Below are 16949 nucleotides of genomic sequence, written 5' to 3' on the forward strand. Positions count from 1 at the left end.
CCCGAAAGCTTGTGGGATTAAAAATAAAATCGTTGGACTATAACTTGGTGTTGTAAAATTGTTTACATCTCCAACAAGAGAGAGTCTAACCACCTCCCCTTGACATTCAACAGCATTACCATCGTCAAATCCCCCACCATCAACATCCTGGGTGTCACCATTGACCAGAAACTTAACTGGACCAGCCACATAAATACTGTGGCTACAAGAGCAGGTCAGAGGCTGGGTATTCTGCGGCAAGTGACTCACCTCCTGACTCCCCAAAGCCTTTCCACCATCTACAAGGCACAAGTCAGGAGTGTGATGGAAAACTCTCCACTTGCCTGGATGAGTGCAGCTCCAACAACATTCAAGAAGCTCGACACCATCCAGGACAAAGCAGCCCCCCTGATTGGCACCCCATCCACCACCTTAAACATTCACTCCCTTCACCACTGGCGCACAGTGGCTGCAGTGTGTACCATCCACAGGATGCATTGCAGCAACTTGTGATGACTTCTTCGACAGCACCTCCCAAACCTGCGACCTCTACCACCTAGAAGGACAAGGGCAGCAGGCGCATGGGAACAACACCATCTGCACGTTCCCCTCCAAGTCACACACCATCTTGGAAATATATCGCCGTTCCTTCATCGTCGCTGGGTCAAAATCCTGGAACTCCCTACCTAACAGCACTGTGGGAGAACCTTCACCACACGGACTGCAGCAGTTCAAGAAGGCTGCTCAACACCACCTTCTCAAGGGCAATTAGGGATGGGCAATAAACACTGGCCTTGCCAGTGACGCCCACATCCCGTAAACGAATAAAAAAAAGACTATTATTAGCTGGTCACCAAAGCCTCATTGTAAATCTTTTCTGCTGCACCGAACTAAAATCATTTGTTGATAACTGATGCAAATTGAGACTGATTGCAAATGTCTGAGTATTGAGCCAACTATTCATCACCAATTTTTGAATTCTTCTCTAATTTGATTGAAATTGTAATAGTCTAAGGGGCTGATAATGCGGAGCTTAGTCGTGGTAGTGCAGATACCGACCTTGCCAGATAACACAAGGGGTTAGCTAGTTTATATTTCAGCATGGCACTCCTGGCACATTGTACACCTTCTGGGAATGCACAAGGATCAGCCAGTGGGATTTCCTGAGCAGCAATTCTTAAAGGACTGCTGCTCACTCTTAAAGCTCCATTTAATGAAGTTGCTTTGAGAAATGTTGTGGCCTGGAGCCCTTCCAAAGAAGGATGAGCCTTTTTGAAGCAGAGATCGACCTTCTGGAAGAGTATTGCCAGAGCTGATTGGATGGAAGTGCTAGAAAGGGTCAATGCTGTGAGGTGGTGGGAAAGAAATTTGCTGCCCTCAGGAAGGTTGTCAAGGTCAGTGCTGCTCTCATTTTGTTCTTTTAAAATGTTGCCGTGCACGGCATTTAAGCAGCATTTCACAAAGCTTGTTGCGTCCGTGATGGGCAATCCACTTCACTCTGCCAACTGCTCAAGTATTTTCCAAAAGCACTGGCATGCCTTTCTTTCTCCAGAGCATTGTGTATTGCTGGTAAGATGCGACATCTACCTGTGCCCCATTAAATGTGGCAAACAAGTACCCTGCTCATACCACATAGCTACACGCTGCAAATTGACACATTCAGGCTCCTAAGGGAAAAGGGCTAAGGTGAAATCAATGAAATGAAAATTGGGTAGGTTCTACCACGGGCAGGTGATCCGCTCCAGCAGGCGGTGCAGACGGAAACTTAACCCTGAGTGCTTTAAAAACTAAAGCTAAGAATCAGGCTGCTTTTTAAAGCTGGAACTTTTTGATAGGGAAGGGCTGGAGGAGGGGAATGGGCAAAGGGGTAGACCGCAGGAGTAAGGGTGGAAAAACATGGACATAAGAAGGGAGAGGTGGAGTGATGGTAAGTGTGCAGAAGGTAGAGTGGAGGTACAAGGGGGAGGAGAGGAAGCAGATGATGGAAGAAGAGAAGGGATGGGATAATGAGGGTAAGGGGTAAAAATAGGGGGGTAAGAAGAAGTGGAGGGGGTTTGGGAAGAGGGGAAAGGTGAAGGGAATTTATGTAAAGGGGTGGGTGACCATACCATATCATATACATAAAGGGGTGGTGCCCACAAAATGTATGGTGATTCCAGGACATCTGTCCTGTGGGAAGCTAGGGATATTGGAAGCAGCACTTTGCAGCTGAAGAAAGGGGAAACCAATAATAAAATCTTCTGGTGTTCTGTTGCCACTTTCCTAACGGTGATCGGTCATTCTGAGATCAGTTGCTGTTGGAAAACAGCACCATCGACCCCACTTGCATCATCCTATAGTACACATGCGTGCATCAGGAAGGTGTACTTTATATTGGCCACAGGAAAAGCAAAAACTGGTACGATTTCTGAGAGGGATGTCAGCCTGCCAGTCCCACCCCACCTTTTTCAATGACATACAAGCAGCATTCAACCAAGTATGGCACCAAGGAGCCCAAGCAAAACTGAAGTCAATGGGAGGGTCAGTAGGAAACCCCTCCAGTGACTGGGGTCATACTTGGCACAAAGGAAGACGGTTGTGTTTGTCAGAGGCCAGTCTTCACAGCTCCAGGACATTGCTGCAGGAAGTGTCCTCAGCCCAACTCTCATCAGCTGCTTCACTAACAATCTTCCCTCCATGATAAGGACAGGAGTGCGGTTGTTTTCTAGCAATTCCACAGTGTTCAGCTCCATTCACAACTTGTAGCATGTGACATAACTCTGCGAAGCTTTCTTTGGAAAATGAATCCACCACTGGTACTGCTCCTTGGTCAACTGCAGGTCGGGACACTTGTACATTTATGCTTTGATATGGGGGTTCAGGCGGGTGGTTACCATACAACCTCACCAGCGTGAGCTCACTCTGTTGGTCTTCCTCCTCTTCTTCCAAGAAGAAAAGATAGAGTGGACTTCTCAATGGGCACATCATTATGACCTGTCTGAAAGAGGTGGTAAATGGCAGTCCCTCAGCAAATGGCACTGAGGAAGATGACAAAGTAAATGCCATCAGCAAAAGAACAAAAACAGAATACGGTTTTAAACCCCCTATAAATGTATATGCTAGTCCCTGCATTCTCACTTTTGCTTTCAAGGTGGTGTCTAGCACCCCTGGATGCCCACAACATACTGGTAGAAATAACCAAACATGGGATGCATGATCTCATCACGTCACTACTGCCTCACTTGCATGTGAAAGACAGGGTTAATCCTCCCTGCTTTATTAACGTGCATTTTGTTTACCTTGTTGTGTTTAGACTGTTCTTGTTTAGCAGTATATTGTATAGGGTTATCCTGAGAGACGGCTACCTAATCCATGCCCCTGATGCCGGGCTCTTCCTCACTATGTCACGTCATCTGTGTGACAGTACACAAGAGGTGAAGTCCCAGGCCAGGCAATTCCCAGCGCAATGACTCCAAGCAACATCGACTTGTGGCCTTTGGAACCCAAGGTCCATACAGCATTAATTATGACATTCAAAAGAGGACCTACAGCAGTGCTTAGATGGGTGTCTCCAAGCAGTTTGCTGGAGAAGAGGGCTCAAAGATCGGGCCACTGCGTCACTAGCAGCGGTTCACAGGTAAGCCCTTAAAGGGGACCGGGAAGAAGAGGTTCGGGAGAAGGGGCACGATTGGGACAGGGGGCGATCGGGAAGGGAGGGCGTGATTGGGAGAGGGGGCGTGATCGGGAGAGGGGGCGTGATCGGGAGAGGGGGCGTGATCGGGAGAGGGGGCGTGATCGGGAGAGGGGGCGTGATCGGGAGAGAGGGCGTGATCGGGAGAGGGGGCAACCAGGATGGAGGGTGATCGGGAGGGGGGGGCAGCGGTGATCGGGAGGGAGGGAAGGCAGTGGTGATTGGGAGGGGGGCAGTGGTGATCGGGGGGGGGTTGCAGCGGTGATCGGGAGGGAGGGAAGGCAGTGGTGATCGGGAGGGGGGCAGTGGTGATCGGGAGGGAGGGCCAATCTTTTCTCATAGCTAAAATTCTCCAGCCCTGGCAACATCCTTGTAAATCTCCTCTGTACCGTCTCTAATGCAATCACATCTTTCCTGTAATATGGTGACCAGAACTGTACACAGTACTCAAGCTGCGGCCTAAACAATGTTCTAGCATAACCTCCCTGCTCTTATATTCTATGCCTCGGCTAACAAAGGAAAGTATCCCGTATGCCTTTTTAACCATCTTATCTACCTGTCCTGCTACCTTCAGGGATCTGTAGACATGCACTCCAAGGTCCCTTTGTTCCTCTACACCTTTCAGTATCCTCCCATTTATTGTGTATTCCCTTGCCTTGTTTGCCCTCCCCAAATGCATTACCTCACACTTCTCTGGATTGAATTCTATTTTCCACTTTTCTGCCCAGTCCATTGATATCTTCCTGCTGTCTACAGCTTTCTTCCTCACTATCAACCACACGGCTATTTTTTGTATCATCTACAAACTTCTTGATCAAGCCCCCCACATTCAAGTCCAAATCATTAATATGTACTGCAAAAAGCAAGGGGCCTAGTACTGAGCCTTGTGTGACCCCACAGGAAACAGCCTACCAGTCACCCCTGTGCTCGCTGACCTACGTTAGCTCTCGATGCACCAACGCCACAAATGAAAATTCTCATCCTCGAGTTCAAATCCCTCCATGGCCTCGCCCCTCCCTATCTCTGTAACCTCCTCCAGCCCTACAACCCTCCGAGATTTCTGCGCTCCTACAATTCTGGCCCCTTCCCCATTTCCGATTTTAATTGTTCCACCATTGGCGGCCGTGCCTTCAGCTGCCTAGGCCCTAAGGTCTGGAATTCCCTCCCTAAACCTCTCCGCCTCGCTACCCCCATCTCCTCCTTAAAAGCAACATGTTTAACCAAGCTTTTAGACATCGCTCCCAATATCTCCTTTGGTTTGGTGTCAATTTTTTGTCTGAATAGCCTCCTGTGAAGTACCTTGGGACATTTTACCACGTTAAGGGCATTATATAAATGTACGTTGTTCAGTGCATATAGGAAAAGTGATAGCGGAGAACAATTAGTTATATAGTGAGCAGCCCGCGACCGGTGGGCACCACAGGCACCGGAGGGCATACTGGACTCTGGGTGTAATATTATTATTTAATTTTATAAGTTTCCTTTGTCAATGGTTTGGTTCCATGTTAGTTGTTTCCCTCCTTGTTTGATGAGATGGAGGAACCCCAGTTTCTCCTTATAGTTTTATTAGACAAGGCCCGCTGTGACTGATCGGTACCGGTGACTCCATCATAGGCGAGCGGTTCCCGGCCGCCAGTGCCCGGCACTCCGGCGTGCGCGCGGCCGGGAACCGCCGCCAGTGCCCGGCACTCCGGCGTGCGCGCGGCCGGGAACCGCCGCCAGTGCCCGGCACTCCGGCGTGCGCGCGGCCGGGAACCGCCGCCAGTGCCCGGCACTCCGGCGTGCGCGCGGCCGGGAATCGCCGCCAGAAGGAATGGAGAAGGAAGCGGTCCCTGCGCGTGACGGGAAATCCGGTCCGGTTGGGGCGGGTGTTGAGTTAGGCCGCTAAGGGCTGCAAAATGGAGGAATCGAGCGGAGAGGATAGCCAGCCGCTACTGAGCAGGGAGCGGAGGAGAGGTGCGTGAGGGTGGGCAAGGGCGGGGCCCCGGGTATAGCCCGGCCCCCCGGGTACTGAGGGAGGGGCCCGGGTTACAGGGAGAGGGGCACTGGTTACTGTCCAGCCCTTGGTTACTGGATTCTGGGCTTTATTAATAGAGGCACAGAGTACAAAATCAAGGAAGTTATGCTGAAACTTTCTAAAACACTGGTTAGGCCCCATCTGGAGTATTGTGTTCAATTCTGGGCACCACACTTTAGGAAGGATGTCAAGGCCTTGGAGAGGGTGAAGAGGAGATTTACTAGAATAGTACCAGGGATGAGGGACTTTGGTTATGTGGGGAGACTGGAGAATCTGGGATTGTTCTCCTTAGAGCAGAGAAGGTTAAGGGGAGATTTAATAGAGGTGTTCAAAATCGTGAACAGTTTTGATAGAGTAAATAAAGAGAAACTGTTTCCAGTGACAGAAGGGTTGGTAACCAGAGCACACAGATTTATGATAATTGGCAAAAGAACCAGGGGTGTCGTGACTTTTTACACAGCGAGTTGTTATGATCTGGAATGCACTGCCTGAAAGGGTGGTGGAAGCAGGTTCAATAATAACTTTCAAAAGAGAATTGGATAAATACTTGAAGGGGAAAATTTGCAGGGCTATGGAGAAAGGATTAATTGGATAGCTCTTTTAAAGAGCCAGCACAGGCACGATGGGCCAAATGGCCGCCTTCTGTGCTATATCTTTCTATGATTCTCACACCATGACTGACATTTTGCTGTGTCAGAGAAGTCACCTTTAACTTTGATTTTGGCCTGGAAACTCAGTTCTGAATCCAACTGTATCAAGCAAAGGCACTCTATCTTCTTGGTATAAATTCCAATACAGGATTTGCATGATTGAAATCCAGTGTGAGCATGTATCATATTTGTTCATTCAAATATTAAAAACATTTGATTAGTGGCGTGTGTCAGTGCCAAAACTAGCTTCACTGTCGAAGTTGTGCAAGTTAGAATCAGATGATTCTGAAACTCCAAGAACACTACAACCACAACAGGATGTTGTTCTTTGTCATAGCTGCAGAAAGTAATCAGACTTCATTCTGGGATTGCAGATTTCAGTCCTAAAAGTGTTACTAATAAAATAGGTTTCACTGTAATGTCTGTTTTTGTCCTTCAGGGGAATAGGTGGAGACAAATGGAGACAGTGTGGCCTTAACAGTAGAAAACATGCAGGTAGTGAAGGGGTTAAAAAATAATCCAGAAAAACTTTGAATTTAAAAGACTAAATGAATGACGAAGTAGAAAAAGATGGACAATCCACTTGTAGTCATTGCTGGTTTTACCATACCACAGACAAAATATGCTACCATTTAAAATTTCTGCCTAAATCCCTGGCTCAGTTCTTTAAATTTGAGAAGCTATGCCATGTAAGATTTATATGTTCTTCCAACAACTATTCTCAATATTTCCTCCAGTATCAGCTTGCTGCTCTGCTCGATACAACCTGGCGATTTTGGCCTTTTGGGGATTCTTTGTTGTGTACGCACTACGTGTGAACCTCAGCGTTGCCATGGTCGAGATGTTAGATAATAATGCAACGTTACCCAAGAACGGGAGTGTTGAGGCGTGTCCACCACATTCCAATTCTACTCATCAAAATTTTGTGAAAAGGGTAAGATAATATTCAGCAGTATCTCCCTTGTACATTCAGATGAAGTACTTATAATATGTATTGGTAAAAGTTATTAAAAATTACCAAATCTTTTAGCACAGAAATTGTTCATAATGGTAACTTCTTTTTGTACATCTAATATTGTTTCACAATTCAGTATGGGAATGTTACGCCATGAGCTGCTGTTGCTCCAACCTGGTGCCATAGTGTAGATGCCTGTGGCTGCAATACTGGCTTGGTACTGTTGGACACTTCTGCAATGTGTTTAAGTTGCTGGTGCTCTGAAGTCTTCTCTGTTATATTGTGGGACAGAATTCAGAACAATAGCAGCAGCATTGAAATGACTGCAAGTGTGCAGTTGATCAAAAGGAAATATGCCTATGTGATTGCTGGCTCTGGCAGCTATTTATGATTTCCACTGTCTGTGCTTTGACTTCGGACACAGAGTAAAACCATTTCTTGAGTTGAGTTTCTGTATTACCAGAGGAACTAGTGCCACCTTTTTTATACAGTAGCACTAGTGACTCAGATGGGGTTGTGTCCTGCAGCAGCACTGGATCATAAATACAGTACTGGCAGAGCTGCATTGACACACAGGCCTACGAGGCCCATGCCCAGGGCCCGGTCAAAAATGCAGCTCACCGTAAACTTAAACAGTGCTGCCAGCTAGTTGCATTATTTGAAATGCATGGCAGGCAGTAACTGGACTTTGAGCATGGGGTGGGGGAAGGGGTTAGTTACTTGACTGTCGTTCGCGCTTGCACCGTGTGGCTCCAGTGGTGGGAAGATGCAGTTGGAGAAGCCAGCGAACAGAGTGGGAAGAGTGGAAGGTGCCTTTCGAGCAGGGTGGGAAGACATGGTGGATAGACTTCTAGAAGCTTCTTCAGCTCTTCACAAGGTTGGATATTTAATCTTCAGACATTTTATTGCATGTTTGTGTTTTAATGATTTATACTATGTATACAGGGGGGCTTTGCTTGATGCAGCTTGATTCAGAATCCTACTACAGGAATTTCATAGTTTGGAACCCAACTTAATGTACTGAAATATTAATTTGAATAATATAAATACTTCAGTAAGGGTGTCCATGCCAAAATGTCTTCGGCTGCCATAGTGATACAAGTTAGGATCAGACAGGTCTGATGTAGAACAACGCTCCTAGACTGTTTCCTATTGGGAGAAATCCAAAGGCTCGGCATTCCTAGTCAGTAATTTCTCTGTCACAGCAGGATGCTGTACTCAGCCATAGGTCCAATTCATTTCAAAAGCATCTTTCAAGATGGATTCTACATCATCTTGTATGAGCAGGGAGAAAGTAACAGACAGTTCTATGAAAATTAGGGCACGTATTCCCTCACAGATGGAGCTGAATGTTTGAAAACACAGCCTTTGAACGACTTATGCAAGTCACACCTCAACTTTGTGTTGTGCCATTCATTGGATTGGGATCGATAGTCTCCCAGGTCCTAAACACTGCTCCTGATGCTGAAAAGGATATATCTGGATCTCAATATTGCTTGGGTTCGAAGTCAAATAATTCCTTTGATGCAGATGATCTTTATAACTTGTTTCTGGGGCTGGGTTGAGTTTCAAATTAAAAGTACTTAATTTCCTCCCCAGAATATTGTTTCCCTTTCAGAGTATTAGCGGATTGCAGGCAGGCAACAGTACTGGGCATTTTGGGACCTCTCCTGTGGCTTTAGATGAAGTGGGTATAACTAGAAAATACAGGTTTTTCATTCATTCACTTGTCACTGTTTCTCATCCAATTTTTTCGAAGGCTGTAACCGCGCCAACGTTTTGCCCGTGATTGCTCACGTGGTGAATTTCTGATTTGAATAGTGTCATCTGAGCACTTGCCAACTGGTGTCCAGGAGTTTCCTCAAAGGAATAGGAAAGAAAACCTAATAGTTCAATTAAAATAGGAGGAAAATGAGGAGAGGGAACAGTGCCAATTCCCAACTGAGGCAACATCCCAGATTGGAAGTCTTGAGACATGTGGAGCAGCAGGTGAAGGGGATGTGGGCTGTAAGTGGCGCCACAGTGTGCAGCCTCTTCAGTAACTCTCCTCGGATGCATTCAATGTTTCCCTTTTTCCGATTCCAATTAGTTAATCTGCAACTTGGCACAAGGACTGTGCGTAACGGACACTAAGAGGCTGGCCGCTTCACCTGCTGCTCCACGTGTCTCAGGTCCTCCCATCGCACACTACCCAGCTCTGGGATGCTGCCAAAACTGGGAATCGGCACTGTTCCCTCTCCTTGTTTTCCTCCTATTTTAATAGAACTTTTGGGCCTCTAGATTTTCCTTCTTACTCCTTTGCGGAAACTCGTGGCAGTCGTCCTCCATCTATTCCACCATCACTATTTACATAGAATTTTACAGCACAGAAACAGGTAATTCGGCCCAACCAGTCTATGCCGGTGTTCATACTCCACATGAGCCTTCTCTTCACACCGCCCCCCCCCCCCCACTTCATCTAACCCTATCAACATATCCTTTTATTCTTTTCTCCCTCATGTACTTAGCTGGCTTCCCCTTAAATGCATCCAGGCTATTTGCCTCAACCACCTCATGTGATAATGGGTTCCACAATCTTGCCACTCTGAGTAAAGAAATTTCTCCTGAGTTCCTTATTGGATTTATTAGTGACTATCTTATATTTATGGCCCCTAGTTTTGAACTCCCCCACAAGTGGAAACATCTTCTTTATGTCTACTCTATTGAACCCTTTCATTATCTTAAAGACCTCCATCAAGTCACCCCTCAGTCCTCTCTCTTTTCTAGAGAAAAGAGCCCTAGCCTGTTTAGCCTTTCCTGATAGTTGTACGCTCTCAATTCTGGTATCATCCTTGTAAATCTTTCTTGCACTTTCTCCAATGCTTCTATATCCTTTCTGTAATATGGAGACCAGAACTGTGCACAGTACTTGAAGTGTGGCCTAAGCAAGGTTCTAGATATGTTGGTCTCTCCAATGAGGCTGAACACAGACTGGGTGATCGCTTTGCTGAATACCTCCACTCTTTCCACAAGTGTGACCCTGACCTGCCGGTCGCTTGCCGTTTTAATTTCCCTTCCCACTTCTACTGTGATCTCTCTGTCCTCAGCCTCTTGCACTGTTCCAATGAAGCTCAACGGAAACTCGAGAAACAGCACCTCATCTTTCGTTTAGGCACTTTACAACCTTCCGGAATCACCACTGATTTTAATAGCTTCAGATCTTAACCACTGCTCCCATTTTTTCAATTGTAAACAATTTTACAACACCAAGTTATAGTCCAACGATTTTATTTTTAATCCCACAAGCTTTCGGGGGCTTTCCCCTTCCTCAGGCGGTGTGGAAGTGACAATTTCGAATCCTTCGCATTTTAAGATCACATAACAAAGCCTGGTGATTACTGCCCGTTGCCAAGGCAATCACAGTGAGCAGACAGAAAGGTGTCATCTAAAAGGCCACTGAATATACAACCCCCCAAAAAAAAAGAGAGAGAGACAGAACGAAGACAGTCAATGCCCATTTTTTCAGTCAGCTAGTGCTGGTAATGGTTCTGCTGCTGCCATTTACAGCTACTCCTTTTGTTTCTTAACCTGTCCCATTACCACCTCCCTTGCCTTGCACCATCATCCCTTTTGTCATTTAATCCCTCCTGCCCTCTACCCTATCACAGACCTTCCCTTTTGTTCTTTCCTCCCTTCCCCGCCCCCCCTTTCCCTGGCTCTGTACTTGTTCAAAAACTTTAACTCTTTTAACATCTTCCAGTTCTGACGAAAGGTCTTCGACCTGAAACGTTAACTCTGTTTCTTTCTCCACAGATGCTGCCTCACATGCTGAGCTTCTCCAGCATTTTCTGTTTTTATTTCTGATCTCCAGCGTCCGCAGTATTTTGCTTTTGATTTAGTGTTTGCTACTTTTAATGATTTGTGAATCTACTCCAGATCCCTTTGTACCTCTACCCTCTATTTTGCTTAGTATGTATAGTACTGACTTAAATGGAGTCTGCTGTATATTTTCTATCCTACTCCATATAACACAGAAAGTTTTTCTTTACTTATAGCTCCGTTTTCAATGGAAGATTGAACAGTTTCAAATCTCAATGGTCATCATGCTACCTTGAGGCTATTTTATTACGTTTGAGGCATCCCCACTGATCGCATGTATGTTATTTAGCAAGCACCCTGAAGAACCCATTTTAAAGCCTATGTTCCCGTTCTTCATGTTTCCTGACTTGTTATGATGAGTTGCAGATTACCTTCATAGGCAGTACAACTGGTTTCATTCTCAACAGAATGATTCAGGAACTGGTGACCTAACAGCCAATCGGAATTGACCTTCTCCAGACAGCACCTGAAGGACAGGCAAGAAGGAAGGGGAGGTGGGGTGGCTATGTTAATAAAGGAAGGAATCACTGTAATACAGAGAAATTATATTGGGACAAAGGATCAGGACAATGAAACAGTTTGGGTAGAGATAAGGAATAATAAGGGGAAAAAAACACTAGTGGGCGTAGTATATAGGCCTCCTAATAGTTGCAACTCTGCTGGAAGAAGTATTAATCAGGAAATAGTCGGGGCATGTAATAAGGGAACAGCTATAATTATGGGGGATTTTAACTATCATATTAACTGGACAAATCAAATTGGGCAGGGCAGCCTTGAGGAAGAGTTTATTGAGTGTATTAGGGATGAATTTCTTGAGCAGTATGTAACTGATCCTACAAGAGGGCAGGCAACCTTGGACCTGGTCCTGTGTAATGAGCCAGGATTAATTAATAATGTCCTAGTTAAGGATCCCCTTGGAATAAGTGACCATAACATGGTTATATTCCATATCCAATTAGAGGGTGAGAAGGTTGGTTCTCAAACAAGCGTACTGAGCTTGAATAAAGGAGACTATGATGGTATGAGAGCGGAATTGATTAAAGTGGACTGGGAAAATAGATTAAAGGGTAAGACGGTACATGAGCAGTGGTGTTCATTTAAGGAGTTATTTTACAACTTTCAAAAAATATATTTTCCACTGAGGAAAAAAGGGTGTAAAAGAAATGACAGCCATCCGTGGCTAAGTAAAGAAATTAAGGATAGTATCCGACTAAAAACAAGGACATATAAGGTAGCCAAACTTAGTGGGAGGATAGAAGATTGGGAAGTCTTCAAAAGACAGCAAAAAGTAACTAAAGGATTGATTAAGAAAAGGAAGATAGATTATGAAAATAAATTAGCAAAAAATATAAAAACAGATAACAAGAGTTTCTACAGTTATATAAAAAGAAAAAGGGTGGCTAAGGCAAACGTAGGTCCCTTAGAGGATGAGACCGGGAAATTAATGGTGGGAAACATGGAGATGGCAAAAATGCTGAACAAATATTTTGTTTCAGTCTTTACGGTAGAGGACACTAAGAATATCCCAACACTGGACAAACAGGGGGCTCTGGGGGGGAGGAGCTAAATACGATTAAAATCACTAAGGAATTGGTACTCAGTAAATTAATGGGACTCCAGGCGGATAAATCCCCTGGACCTGATGGCTTACATCCAAGGGTCTTGAGGGAAGTGGCAGTAGGGATTGTTGATGCTTTGGTAATAATTTTCCAAAATTCTCTGGACTCGGCAAAGGTCCCGGCAGATTGGAAAACTGCTAATGTAATACCCTTATTTAAAAAGGGTAGTAGGCAGAAGGCTGGAAATTATAGACCAGTTAGCCTAACATCTGTGATGGGTAAAATTTTGGAGTCTGTTATTGAGACCGTAGCGGAACATTTGGATAAACATAATTTAATAGGACAAAGTCAGCATGGCTTTATGAAGGGGAAGTCATGTCTGACAAATTTGCTTGAGTTCTTTGAGGACATAACGTACAGGGTGGATAAAGGGGAAACAGTGGACGTAGTGTATTTAGACTTCCAGAAGGCATTCGACAAGGTGCCACATAAAAGATTATTGCTCAAGATAAAGAATCACTGGATTGGGGGTAATATTCTGGCATGGGTGGAGGATTGGTTATCTAACAGGAAGCAGAGAGTTGGGATACATGGTTCATTCTCGGACTGGCAACCAGTAGCCAGTGGTGTTCCGCAGGGGTCGGTGCTGGGTCCCCAACTCTTTACAATCTATATTAACGATTTGGAGGAGGGGACCAAGTGTAACATATCAAAGTTTGCAGATGATACAAAGATGGGAGGGAAAGTGGAGAGTGAGGAGGACATAAAAAACCTACAAGGGGATATAGACAGGCTGGGTGAGTGGGCGGAGATTTGGCAGATGCAATACAATATTGGAAAATGTGAGGTTATGCACTTTGGCAGGAAAAATCAGAGAGCAAGTTATTATCTTATTGGCGAGAAACTGGAAAGTACTGCAGTACAAAGGGATCTGGGGGTCCTAGTGCAAGAAAATCAAAAAGTTAGTATGCAGGTGCAGGAGGTGATCAAGAAGGCCAACAGAATGTTGGCGTTTATTGCTAGGGGGATAGAATATAAAAACAGGGAGGTATTGCTGCAGTTATATAAGGTATTGGTGAGACCGCACCTGGAATACTGCATACAGTTTTGGTGTCCATACTTAAGAAAAGACATACTTGCTCTCGAGGCAGTACAAAGAAGGTTCACTCGGTTAATCCCGGGGATGAGGGGGCGGACATATGAGGAGAGGTTGAGTAGATTGGGACTCTACTCATTGGAGTTCAGAAGAATGAGAGGCGATCTTATTGAAACATATAAGATTGTGAAGGGGCTTGATCGGGTGGATGCGGTAAGGATGTTCCCAAGGATGGGTGAAACTAGAACTAGGGGGCATAATCGTAGAATAAGGGGCTGCTGTTTCAAAACTGAGATGAGGAGAAACTTCTTCACTCAGAGGGTGGTGGGTCTGTGGAATTTGCTGCCCAGGAAGCTGTGGAAGCTACATCATTAAATAAATTTAAAATAGAAATAGACAGTTTCCTAGAAGTAAAGGGAATTAGGGGTTACGGGGAGCGGGCAGGAAATTGGACATGAATTAAAATTTGAGGTTAGGATCAGATTAGCCATGATCTTATTGAATGGCGGAGCGGGGCCGATTGGCCTACTCCTGCTCCTATTTCTTATGTAGCACCTCCCTCCCCACTGACCACTATCACTGAGAAAGACAAAAGCAGCAATGTTATAGGAGCATGAAGTTCCTCTCCCAAGTCACACACTATCCTGACTGGGACATGTAACATTCTTTCGTTGTCGCTGGGTCAATATTCTGGAATTCCCTTGCTAACCACATTGTGGCACCATCAGCGCAAGGACTGCAGAGGTTCAAGAAGGTCCTTCACCACCTTCTCAGGGCAACTAGGGATGGTAATAAATGTAGCCTTGCCAGCGTCACCCATATCCTGGAAGTTGCGCAGAAATGCAGATAGTCCATGCAAGGTGGATGGATGAGATATTCCTTCTGAATGATGTGGCGGTTATATTAACCAGATATTGAAATGTTTCACATTACTTATTTGTAGAAGTTTAAATGTTTTACAAATTGTGCTCTTACAAAAATCCTGAAGCCATTTATTTTATCTGTACTTTAACCATGAATAGGCTCAATTTTGAGGGGAAAAGCCTTATTTTACTATAAAGTTTTCAAATTGTCTCTAACAGGGCAAGGTATACAACTGGGATTCGGATACACAGGGGTGGATCCTTAGTGCTTTCTTCTATGGTTACATCTTTACTCAGATTCCTGGTGGATATCTGGCTGGTCGATTTGGAGGGAAGCTGTTACTTGGCTTTGGTATTCTGGGCACTTCATTTTTAACAATGTTGACTCCGCCAGCAGCAGCGCTGGGTGCTTACTGTGTAATTGTACTGAGGGTTATTGAAGGTCTGGGAGAGGTACGTTCTGAACATTTATTTTACGTGTTTAAACCTTTTACATAATTGAAACATTCAAATCTGTGTGGTATTTGTTACAGAAAAGATTTACTCATTGATTGAGACTGATCTGGCTTATGTGATACCTAGAAAATGCATCTCCTTTGGAAAGGAAGATACTAAGTCAACTTGACATTAATTGTAATTTTCAGAATCATAGAATGATAAGCACCGGAGGAGGCCATTCGGCCCATCGTGTCTGTGCCGGCTCTTTGAAAGAGATATCCAATTAGTCCCACTCTCCTGCTCTTTCCCCATTGCCCTGCAAATTTTTCCCTTTCAAGTCCAATTCCCCTTTGCTACATCATTAAATAAATTTAAAACAGAAATAGACAGTTACTATTGAATCGGCTTCCACCACCCTTTCAGGCAGTGCATTCCAGATCATAACAACTCGCTGCCTAAAAATATTTCTCCTCATCTCCTCTCTGGTTCTTTTGCCAATTAACCTTAAATCTGTGTCCTCTGGTTACTGACCCTTCTGCCACCGGAAACAGTTTCTCCTTCTTTACTCTATCAAAACCCTTGATGATTTTGAACAACTCTATTAAATCTCCTCTTAATCTTCTCTGTTCTAAGGAGAACAACCCCAGCTTCTCTAGTCTCTGTATAACTGAAGTCCCTCATCCCTGTTAACATTCTAGTAAATCTCTTCTGCACCCTCTCTAAAGCCTTCCTAAAGTGTGGTACCCAGAATTGGACTCAATACTCCAGCTGGGGCCTAACCAGTGATTTATAAAGGTTTAGCATAACTTCCTTACTTTTGTACTCTATGCCTTTATAAAGCCAAGGATCCCGTATGCTGTTTTATCAGCCTTCTCAATTAGTCCTGCCACCTTCAACGATTTGTGTACATACCCCCAGGTCTCTCTGTTCCTGCACCTCCTTTAAAATTGTACCATTTAGTTTATATTGCCTCTCCTCATTCTTCCTACCAAAATTAATCACTTCACACTTCTGACTTAAATTGCATCTGCCCTGTGTCTGCCCATCTCACTTTGTCAATTTTGTTGCAAAACAAAACAGGTCTATTAAACTATGGTGAATTGTTTCGAATTTTTTTTGTAGTTTTTAGATTGGTCCCAGTCACATAAGGATTTCTAGCTCCTAATGCATCTATTGTCAATAACGGAACCATTATGGTGCAAATTAAATATAACTGGGTTGAAAAGGTCATACTGATGTGAAATATTTGAGGAGGAGGAGACAAAGTTCATAGATGTATCGTCTTAGAGGGAAGTGTATCCTACAGAATGATATAAATGATTTGAACACTCACTGCTGTATCTGTCGGGCAGCCCTAATTACCATGTTTATGCTTTATAACTGGAGGAATGCATTTAAGGTAGAACACTCCCCATTGTGACATTATAATGTTCTACTCCAGTGACGACATTAAATAGAGAGTCCGGCTCACAACTCACCGTCTCCAATCGTGACCTCAGTAGTCATCTATACAAAGCAACTGCTTCCAGGCTGGCCCGGTCAGCAACGTAAACTGTAACTGAGAAACACAAATAAGTGTACATCTCCCCTAACGGAATCTATTACATAATCCTAAATGCTTAGAATGCACTTTGTCCTTAATCCAAAGAATTCAATTAAATATCCCATTCTGGGTTTTAAAGTAAACACTTTTTATTCATTTGCTGTTTAATTAAACTTTCATATAGGAAATGCAGAATGAGCTCCCTCCACCACAAAATTTGTCAAAAATATTAAAGCTTTGAAGAACCATAATTTCAAAAATATTTCTCCAATCTGAATACTTTGAAGTATTGGAAAACTTTGCCATTAGAAATATTACTAC

General features: G+C 44.4%; 1 protein-coding gene across 3 annotated transcripts in view; it reads left to right on the forward strand.

Annotated features, from left to right (window-relative positions):
* Positions 1 to 5442: 5442 nt before the first annotated feature.
* Positions 5443 to 16949, forward strand: part of slc17a5 (solute carrier family 17 member 5) — a 70207-nt gene continuing 58700 nt past the window's right edge. For all 3 annotated transcript variants that reach the window (XR_010962876.1, XM_067984162.1, XM_067984163.1), the window contains exons 1-3: positions 5443 to 5605; positions 7054 to 7250; positions 14867 to 15100. Coding sequence is in view for 2 of the 3 variants with exons in the window: in XM_067984162.1 (XP_067840263.1) it covers positions 5548 to 5605; positions 7054 to 7250; positions 14867 to 15100 (489 nt within the window). In the remaining variant the exon portion in view is untranslated. The remainder of the gene's footprint in view (positions 5606 to 7053; positions 7251 to 14866; positions 15101 to 16949) is intronic.

This window comes from Heptranchias perlo, chromosome 5 (assembly GCF_035084215.1).
Source record: "Heptranchias perlo isolate sHepPer1 chromosome 5, sHepPer1.hap1, whole genome shotgun sequence".
NCBI classification, from domain to species: Eukaryota; Metazoa; Chordata; class Chondrichthyes; order Hexanchiformes; family Hexanchidae; genus Heptranchias; species Heptranchias perlo.